The following is an 11,023-nucleotide window of genomic DNA, read 5'->3' as shown; positions in this document are numbered from 1 at the left end:
TCCCTAAAAAATCAACGTTCATTTCATCTCAAATCGACAGCACAGCAAAAATTGGACATCCAGAGTGCATCAAACATGATTTAGAGCTTGTTTATGGAAAAAAAGTTGTTCTGCATTTCAATGTTGCAACTTGCTGAAAACTGTCCACAGTGTTCATTTCATCTCAAATAGACAGCACAGCAAAAATTGGACATCCAGAGTGCATCAAACATTATTTAGAGCTTGTTTTTGAAAAAAATAAATAATAATTCTGTATGTCAATGTTGCAACTTGCTGAAAAATGTCCACAATGTTCATTTCATCTCAAATAGATAGCACAGCAAAAATTGGACATCCAGAGTGCATCAAACATGATTTAGAGCTTGTTTATGGAGAAAAAAAAAGGTTTTTCTGTATGTCAATGTTGCAACTTGCTGAAAACTGACAGCACCGTAAAAATTGGACATCCAGAGTGCATCAAAAATTATTTAGAACTTGTTTTTGGAAAAAATATTTTTCTGCATTTCAATGATGCAACTTGCTGAAAACTGTCCACAATATTCATTTCATATCAAAGACAGCACAGGTAAAATTGGACATCCAGAGTGCATCAAAAATTATTTAGAGCTTGTTATTGGAAGAAAATAAAAAAAGGTTTTTCTGTATTTTAATGTTGCAACTTGCTGAAAACTGCCCACAGTGTTCATTTCATCTCAAATCGACAGCACAGCAAAAATTGGACATCCAGAGTGCATCAAACATGATTTAGAGCTTGTTTATGGAAGAAAATTAAAAAAGGTTTTTCTGTATGTCAATGTTGCAACTTGCTGAAAACTGTCCACAATGTTCATTTAATCTCAAATAGACAGCACAGCAAAAATTGGACATCCAGAGTGCATCAAAAATGATTTAGAGCTTGTTTTTGGAAGAAAAAAAGGGTTTTCTGCATTTCAATGTTGCAACTTACGAAATCCTGAGTTTAAAGTCTTTATGTTAAGAATTGACTGATCTACACAGGGTTGAATGCAGTCATTTTCACATTTGCAGGTTATGTCCATCAAAATAACTTTTGGGTTAATTTAAATTTAACCACTTCCGGCTGCTCCAGGAAGCTTAGAATCGACACAGGTAGACTTCATCGTGGCCTGATGGATTGTCATCGAAGACAGGTTCATAAGGCAATATTAACCCACATAGGCTCTAAGTTGAATTTAGGGTAGCAGGCAATGTATTCCTAATGGGAGAGAAGTCATTGTAATCTGTGAGACCAAAAAACCCTGATTTACTGTTAAGGGTTAGTGCCACACGGTCAAGGTTAGGCTTGTACAAATCGGGAGGACCTCAGGAATGTACCTGAGGTCGAATTGTGCTTCTCACCCTAACGGTTCTCTCACTGTCACCCAAAAGCAAAGGACATTTAGGGCCAGGCTTCATTTTGGACCTACTTTTTCTCATGGTCGCTGTGCTAAGACCGAGTGAGCTATGGTCAAGCGGGGCATCTCGTTGAACTCGGCACAGCCTAGAGATTATGGTAATGCCATTGCAGGCTCTGTGTGTCTTTAAGCACCGCACTTTGTCACTCCAACCTTGCTGTGTGTGTGTGTGTGTGTGTGTGTGTGTGTGTGTGTGTGTGTGTGTGTGTGTGTGTGTGTGAGGTTTTTCTTTGACATCTGTTGGGAAAAATGACTTATTTACAGTTCATGAGGGTTGTTAAATCACACATATGAAGTTTTAAAAAGATCGGACCTTTTTAACCCTTCGAAACAGCACCTATGACACCATTTTAAGGCACTTCCGGTTGGCACAGGAAGCTGAACGTGAACACATCCCCATTGGGGTAGGCTCTTACGAAATCCTGAGTTTAAAGTCTTTATGTTAAGAATTGACTGATCTACACAGGGTTGAATGCAGTCATTTTCACATTTGCAGGTTATGTCCATCAAAATAACTTTTGGGTTAATTTAAACCACTTCCGGCTGCTCCAGGAAGGAGAGAAGTCATTGTAATCTGTGAGACCAAAAAAACCTGATTTACTGTTAAGGGTTAGTGCCACACGGTCATGGTTAGGCTTGCACAGATCGGGAGGACCTCAGGAATGTACCTGAGGTCCAATTATGCTTCTCACCCTAACGATTCTCTCACTGTCACCCAAAAGCAAATGACATTTAGGGCCAGGCTTCATTTTGGGCCTACTTTTTCTCATGGTCACAGGCTCTGTGTGTCTTTAAGCACCGCTGTTACAGATACAAGTATCCTGTGTGTGTGTATGTTTTCTCTCCTTCTCCCCTCACAGGTGAAAATCATCACTCCCCAATCAGTCACCAATCCAAGCATCAATCAGAAGACACACCTCCTCCTGTTTCCTACCCTATCACAGTTCCTTTCCCTTGATTTAAAAACCCCATCAGTTGTTTGCTCTAGAGCTCAATCTCTCTGTAAACGCCATGTCTGTAGGTCTCTGTGTTTCACTCTCTCTTTGTGTATTAACTTCTCTTTTGTTTGAGCACCTTCATAGCACTTTGTCATCACCTGTGAGTATTGTTTTTGCTTATGGTGTTTGCTGGTGGGAAAAGGGGAAACCAAGACAAGTCGCCCATTGGGCATACACTACCCGTAGGTAGACTTTGTTAAATACACTAGTTAGAACTGGGCGGACCACCCATTGTATTTTTGGTTAGTTAGTTAGCTGTTGTTGAAATACCCCTGCTAGACTAGCCTAGTGGTGTTTTTGAATACTTATTGTTTCTTTCCTTGGGTCCAGCTCAGCCCCTTTTCCTGCTCCCTCCTTTACCGTGTGTTTATTAATAAACCCTGAGTTTGACGGTAGATTTCAGTTGTCGTGGTTATTACGTTCACTTTTACTTTGTCACAATTGTAATTTGCATGAGTTATGTTACGGTCTCATTACCATCCCCCGTAGACTGTAGGGCCAAAAGGGATTCGTAACAACCGCACTTTGTCACTCCATCCTTGCTGTGTGTGTGAGAGCTATAAAATACAGCGCGCCCACACGGAATCACGAAATACAGACATTAAACTGAAATTCAACAATATTCAAAAATGCTTTGAACTAAGGAGGAAATCAACTCAATCCCTTCAACTTGTTAGAAAATCCATTCATTTGCCCAAGTGAATCATAAGACATGAACAAAATGCATCAGTGATTCGTATTCCCAGGCAACTTTCAGAAACTGCACAGGACTGCCCAGTTTCCGTGCGCATGCGTAGGAATTATATCATGATTATTTGCATCAATCCAGTGGCCATTTGTTTTGCAAACTTCGCAATCACATGAGCTGCTACAGCAACACCGCTTAACCAAACAAAGGTTATCACGTAAGCGTCTGTCAGACTTATGATCTCAACTGGAGTACCCCCATTGTCTTGAATGCACTGAAGTCGTTAGTTGATTTGAACACGGCATCAGAGTGTAAACTATGGTACCTCAGGGTTGCCAGATCAGACCCCCTTTCCAGGGGTATTTAGCTTAGAAAAACTGTCTGCCCTGCCATTTATTGTTAAATCCCTCATCTTATTAATATTTCCTGCATCATCCTCTCCATAATACCTTCCCCCAAGGACTTCACCTCCCAAAATGGATTGAGCTATATCTTGCAACTCTGTTTAGCTTTCGTGCTACGGTTGTATTGGCTTTTTGATTAGTTAACTGTAAACTACTTGTCATGTGTACGCCGTAACAAGTACAAAGATTTGTCACATGCTGAAGTGGCCAAACTAAGTTAAGACCTCAGGAAACGGGCGCAGTGAACGGCATTCTGGGATTAGGGAGTTCTTACTTGACAAACATGGCTGCCATATTCTATAAACTAGATTTACATGTTCCAATGGTACGCTGCAGGGACCACTCAGTGATAACAAGCATGTGATCGTACGCGCCAGACTCTCCCATAAGTGTTAAATTGGGTGGAGATCTGGTGACAGACTGCACATGGCTCAAACCATTGTGACCACTCATGACCTATGGATGGGGGCATAGCCACGGTAGCCAAAGTAAATGGCCTGCCAAGCATGATAGGTTGCTAATTACTCAGGAACCACACCTGTGGCATAACACTTGTTTGGGCCCTAAAACAACAAGTTACCCATTAATGATGAGATTCCACCGGGATCGGGAGTCGCGGTCCTCGTTGAGGGTGGCCCAGCAGTGGTCAAGAACCAGCGCTACCTTGGGGTCAGAGGACCTGGTCAGCTCCACCTCAAAGTGCAGAGGCCGTCTCAGGTACCTCACCACTGGATAGTCCTCCTCCTGGTGGAACGTGTTATACGAGGCATCTGGAACACAGAACAAGACAACCGGGGGTCGTGTTCAGTGGGCACCATCTGAACTTGTCCATTAACAAAAGCTTGTTTAGAATATCCTGTTGTGGCCCGATGAACACAAGCCATTTATAGCCAACACTACCCCCCCCCCCCAGAGGCTTCTGACAAATTCCCAAATCAGCTCCTCACCGTTACTACATAACCACACCTGTAGATCTCAGAAAGCAAGAGTAATATATCACAAGGCTTACATTTTTGGGAATGGTTTTGTAAAGGAGACCTTCCAAGATTCTTTTAGAGGCTAGGGGTCAAGTTGAAATTCTGAATTTGTGCACGCTTACCCTGAACGAGTCTCATTCTGAACATTAGTTGACCCGTCCCAGTCTCTGCAAAAAGCTTGTTGTCACGCGGCCTGGTCAGGACGGCCAATGTGCGAGTGATGTTGACCACATAGTAGCAGGAAACCTTTAACCTTAGAGTATGCAACTTCAATAGGGGAAATATGCAACATCAATAGGGGAAACTTCAAGCATTGGAGTGGACACACTGGTAGTAGAGGCACATTTTCCCTGTATACAAAGTATTGAGCAATTGGTGAAGGAAAAAAAACACCCTATAACAGCTAATACCTACAATTGTGATGCGTAATGCACTTACTGATATTCCTTCTCTGAAGACGTCGTGGCATTCAGCTTCACCTCAAGTTCATCTGGCAAGAAGATTTCGTTCTCATACAGCATGAATTGTTGATAAACTATGTAGTAGAGGGGAATTGCTTATTACAGCCTGCAGAAGCAAACAGTCCGTAAATACACAGTACCCATCACCTCAGGGTAATAGTCATTTTACCTTCCGGGTGGTGCCACAGGAGTTCACAGTGAAGTGGAAGTAGGCGAAGCGATCGTCGCTGTAGGTGGGACCACAGGCGGGGTCGCTCAGGGTCAGCTGCCCGGGGTTCAGACCTGGAACAGAATCCACCTTCACCGCCAGCGCAGTCATCGTTCCGTTAGAGAAACACTCTTGGAGGTGGGGGATCAAAAGACAGGTAGCCATCAGACCTGGGTTCTGTATTTGTTACACTTAATTGAGCTTGCCGAGCACAGTAGAACCAATGGAATAGCACCAAATGTGCAAACCATGCCCATCTGGTTCTCCAGATTGAATTGAAGAATACACCTGAAGTCGTAAAATGTCTAACTAGTAATTTGTTATGCTAACTATCTAGCAAGAGGTTGCATAGCAACATCATCAACATCCGGTTGACAGTTGAAGAGCTAGTACACGCGACTGAAAGCATACTGTTCGTTTACAGGTAAATAAACCTATTTCGTATGTTTTTGTGTTCCTTTTTTGGAACCCTATAAGCTTAAATGTTGCGGCATCCTACAGCACATCTTGCGTGGCTCCGCAAAATTCTATGGCACGTTATTTAAGTGTCAGCCAAGACGCAATTTACCACAATCTGCCGCCATCTACCACAAACGGTGGCTGCATAAGCTCAAAACTTTCAAAAGTAAGAACCACTTTACATCTGACAACGTTATCAGATGTAACATTTTACTGGTTGTCTCAGATAAAAAATCTACTACTTTGTTCTCCTGTACCTCTTCTCCCTGCCTGTTTGTTCTTCTAGATTCTCCCCTTCCATCTATGTCCCCATCTGGGGCAAATCCACCCTCGTCTCCTTTTCCGAACATTTTCCACCAAAAAATGTGTACAGTCTTGTAGGTAGACTCATCACTGATCCTTTCACCTTCATCCATCTCAGACCGTACTCTCATCTGGGCTACCTTCACAGCCTACCTCAGTACAGATGTGCAGATCCACCAACCAAACGCACCACTACATTCACTTCCGAAACCGAATGTTTTGATCGAACACATTTTTTAAATAATAATAATTCAATGTCCAAAGTCAGATTCCGCACTCATCTGGTACGTTGTGATTCAAACTGTAGTCCAAATGAGCGTGCTCTGGTATCAATGCTCATCGGGAGAAGTCCTTAACTTCAAAACTTTGTTTTCTACAGCAAAGCTGGCTTACCTTACGTATTCACTACTGCACTTGTTTATTGCAATTGAATGGTAAAAACACATCCAAGAAACACCCACATCAAACCACACCCCCAAGACAATTCTTGTTTGCCTTCAGTCATGGCCGCTAGCATTTCTTAATGAGCATTGATGAAAAACAACAGCTGTGCTCGAATACCCATACTAACATACTGTATACTACATATTTAATGAGTATATACTGCATACTATTATTAGTTCATTTTAGTATACTGTAAACGAACAGTATGCTTTCAATTGCGCGTACTAGCTTTTCACCTGTCTACCGGAAGTTGATGCTGTTGCTATGCAACCTCTTGCTAGCTATCAAGCATAACAAATTACTGGTTAGACATTATACGACTTCAGGTGTGTTCTTAAATTCAATCAGGAGTTCCAGAATGCGCTCATGAATTCAGAGCGTTGTCAGATTGTCTGTTTGTAAATTCAGAGCAGAGTAGACAGCAGGAGCGAATTTACGAAAGCACCCGAATGTCCATTGAGAACGCACAATGACTATACCATTTAGCTAAGCTCAGAATGACGGGAATAATCACGTCAAACATTGGGTAGTTAGTTAGCCTATAGTTATTATACTGTCAAGTTTTATCTATAAGTAGCCAACTAACGTTAGGTATCTAACTAACAACATACCGGTACATACTGCTGTACTGATACGCTATGTTGTTCGTAAGGCCAGTGTAGCTAACAAATTGTCAGCCAATATAAAGTGTAAGTTAACTTATTTAAAAAGTATTTACTTTATTACATTTCTCAACATTTTCTTAATAATTGTCATTAGATTAAGCAATGAATTTGTATCCGCTCTCGTTGTACTTCGACTGCATATTTTCCGCCATTTTCAACAAATGTGGAAATGTGAAGCCACACCCATTTCCTGAAGAATTGCATTATTGGCCCTAAAGTACGGAAATAGTGTCCTCTTCGTGTATTCCTCATTTTGGCGAATTTAGTACGACATCCTCGAACATTTGGCATACTAAATATGTCCATAGTGTTTTTTTATTTCTATTTTATTTCACCTTCATTTAACCAGTTAGGCTAGTTGAGAACAAGCTCATTTACAACTGCAACCTGGCCAAGATAAAGCAAAGCAGTTCGACACATACAACAACACAGAGTTACAGATGGAATAAACAAACATACAGTAAAAAAAAGTATATATACAGTGTGTGCAAATAAGGAAAGGATAAGGGAGGTAAGGCAATAAATAGGCCATGGTGGCGAAGTAATTACAATATAGCAATTAAACACTGGAATGGTAGATGTGCAGAAGATGAATGTGCAAGTAGAGATACTGGGGTGCAAGATAAATAAATAAATAAATAAATAAATAAATACAGCAAGGGGATGAGGTAGTTGGATGGGCTATTGACAGATGGGCTATGTACAGGTGCAGTGATCTGTGAGCTGCTCTGACAGCTGGTGCTTAAAGCTTAGTGAGGGAGATCTGAGTCTCCAGCTTCAGTGATTTTTGCAGTTTGTTCCAGTCATTGGCAGCAGAGAACTGGAAGTAAAGGCGGCCAAAGGAAAATTGGCTTTGGGGGTGACCAGTGAGATTCACCTGTTGGAGCGTGTGCTATGGGTGGGTGCTGCTATGGTGACCAGTGAGCTGAGATAAGGCGGGGCTTTACCTAGCAGAGACTTGTAGATGACCTGGAGCCAGTGGGTTTGGCGACGAGTATGAAGCGAGGGCCAGCCAACGAGAGCATATAGGTTGCAGTGGTGGGTAGTAAATGGGGCTTTTGAATTGGAGATGCTTAATGTGAGTCTGGAAGGATAGTTTACAGTCTAACCAGACACCTAGGTATTTGTAGTCCACATATTCTAAGACAGAACCGTCCAGAGTAGTGATGCTGGACGGGCGGACAGGTGCGGGCAGCGATCGGTTGAAGACCATGCATTTAGTTTTACTTGCATTTAAGAGCAGTTGGAGGCCACGGAAGGAGAGTTGTATGGGATTGAAGCTCATCTGGAGGTTAGTTAACACAGTGTCCAAAGAAGGGCCAGAGGTATACAGGTATACTATGATATATTTATACAGGTATACTCTGACCAATAAGCATACTAAATACTCAATTAATGTCACAAACAGTACAGTTAGTGCGAGTATTCGAACACAGCTAAGGCCAAATCAGGAAGTGCAGTCCCCTTTTAATCCTGAATGACAATTGTCTTGCCTCATAGAGATAGATAAATCTTCTTAGGGCTGAACGATATGACAACAGCCAATTCAAAAGAACAGAAATCTCATCATTAAAATTCCTCAGACATACAAGTATTTCACACCATTTTAAAGATACACTTCTTGTTAATCCCACCACAGTGCCCGATTTCAAATAGGCTTTACGGCGAAAGCACCACAAACGATTGTTAGGTCAGAGCCAAGTCACAGAAAAACAGTCATTTTTCCAGCCAAAGAGAGGAGTCACAAAAATCTGAAATAGAGATAAAATTAATCACTAACCTTTGATGATCTTCATCAGATGACACTCATAGGACTTAATGTTACACAATACATGTATGTTTTGTTCGATAAAGTTCATATTTATATCAAAAGAATCTCAGTATACGTTGGAGCATTATGTTCAGTAGTTCCAAAAACATCCGGTGATTTTGCAGAGAGCCACATCAATTTACAGAAATACTCATAATAAATGTTGATGAAAATAAAATTGTTATGCACAGAATTAAAGATATATTTCTGCTTAATGCAACCGCTGTGTCAGATTTCAAAAGACCTTTACGGAAAAAGCAAACCATGCAATAATTTGAGTACGGCGCTCAGAGCCCAAACAAGCCAAAAAGATATCCGCCATATTGTGCAGTCAACAGAAGTCAGAAATAACATTATAAATATTCACTTACCTTTGATGATCTTCATCAGGATGCACTCCCAAGAATCCCAGTTCCGCAATAAATGTTTGTTTTTTGTTCAATAATGTCCATCATTTATGTCCAAATAGCTACTTTTGTTAGCGAGTTTTGTAAACAAATCCAATCTCACGAAGCGTGTTCATTAGGAGCAGACGAAATGTCAAAAAGTTCCGTTACAGTCCGTAGAAACATGTCAAACGATGTATAGAATCAATCTTTAGGATGTTGTTAAAATAAATCTTCAATAATGTTCCAACCGGAGAATTCCTTTGTCTGTAGAATTGCGATGGAACAGAGCTCGCTCTCATGTGAACGAGCGTCACAAGCTCAAGGCATTCTGCCAGACCTCTGACTCATTCCCCTCTCATTCACCCTCACCTCACAGTAAAAGCATCAAACAAGGTTCTAAAGACTGTTGACATCTAGGAAGTGCAACATGACCAAATTAGTTGAAAAACGACCAACCTCAGATTTCCCACTTCCTGGATGGATTTTTTCTCAGGTTTTTGCCTGCCATAAGTGTTCTGTTACACTCACAGACATCATTCAAACGGTTTTAGAAACTTCGGAGTGTTTTCTATCCAAATATACTAATAATATGCATATCTTAGCTTCTGGGACTGAGTAGCAGGCAGTTTACTTTGGGCACCTCTGGACAAGAAGATAATAAGAAGCCATAAGAAGCTATAAGAAGATAAGACTCATCTATGTATCTGTGCCAATATAGTGTCTGTGACAGCATGGGCAGCGCCATTGAGGCTATCTTCATATTAAAGTAGTAACATTTCTTCTTCACAATTGTCTGAGCCCTTCTGATGACCCAATTGGACATGACTTCAACAGGGTCACCAGTAGGGCTCAGCCAATGAAGTTGGTAGTCCCACCCAGTTGACTACATTCAAATTGTGAAATTGCATGCAAATGCAGCATTTTGGCCATTAGAGGCCAATATCTTTCTGTCTGGGCTACAAATGTAGACGGTTGGGTAATTATTCTTTTCACCTGTGAAAGGCTGTTGTGCTGCTAATGAGGGAGTTCTATTAACCTGAGCCGAGGTGCACCGGTCCATGGCCCCTGACATGAATGGATAAAAGCGGAGAGGGCGGAGCACCCTTCTAAAATTGAACAGTAGACATACATTTAGGTTTTTGTCCTAACACTACACAGCTGATTCAGATTAACAAAGCTGGATGATTATTTGAATCAGCTTTGTAGGGCTAGGGGAATAAAAAGAAAATGTGCAGCCCTTTGGGGTTCAGGTGACTGAGTGTGGGAAGCCTTTGTCATAGGGTAAAAGTTGCATACCCCTGGGCTGTAGGCTGCACACTTTGGGTCAAATATCAGGTTCGGCAGCTGTGTATTTTATCAGAACAAATCTGTTCTACAATGATTATTTTCCTTAGCTCAGGGTAATTAGTAGCAGGCCTAGGAGAGTCTTATGCGAGGCAAACATTTGAGTTGTGTTCTTCCTCCTTTTAATCAATCAGAATAATTTGTCATGCCTTACAGGTTGTTTTGCCTATTGATGGCAGCAGTGGGCATACAAGCACAACAGACACCTTCTATAAGTATGCATTTTGCACTTTGCAAATATAAGCACTAAGCGTTTGACTATTTTTTTAACTAACCTTTCCTATTCCAGATGACCTCAACGCTGAATGCCTTGGTAATGTTATTCGTTTGAGTGTCGCTCCTCTTTTTGAAGAGGTTGATGCTGTCTTCAATGAGTTTGCCTCTTATGATTCTCTTTCTCTCCTTTCATAATTCATTGCTTGTCAACTATTGTGTTCACACCATCTCCATCCCTTCCAGAT

General features: G+C 41.3%; 1 protein-coding gene across 1 annotated transcript; it reads right to left on the bottom strand.

The window, feature by feature from the left end:
• Nucleotides 1–3,372: 3,372 nt before the first annotated feature.
• On the bottom strand, nucleotides 3,373–5,259 carry LOC110490726 (zona pellucida sperm-binding protein 4-like). Its single transcript, XM_021564185.2, has 3 exons — nucleotides 5,110–5,259; nucleotides 4,602–4,746; nucleotides 3,373–4,272 (listed from the first exon to the last, which is right to left on the bottom strand). Exons 1-3 carry the CDS (start codon nucleotides 5,257–5,259, stop codon nucleotides 4,079–4,081), a joined length of 489 nt encoding a protein of 162 aa, XP_021419860.2. The 3' UTR covers nucleotides 3,373–4,078.
• Between the last annotated feature and the right edge of the window lie 5,764 nt (nucleotides 5,260–11,023).

This window comes from Oncorhynchus mykiss, chromosome 15, assembly GCF_013265735.2.
Source record: "Oncorhynchus mykiss isolate Arlee chromosome 15, USDA_OmykA_1.1, whole genome shotgun sequence".
NCBI classification, from domain to species: Eukaryota; Metazoa; Chordata; class Actinopteri; order Salmoniformes; family Salmonidae; genus Oncorhynchus; species Oncorhynchus mykiss.
This window is presented reverse-complemented; position numbering and strand designations above follow the sequence as displayed.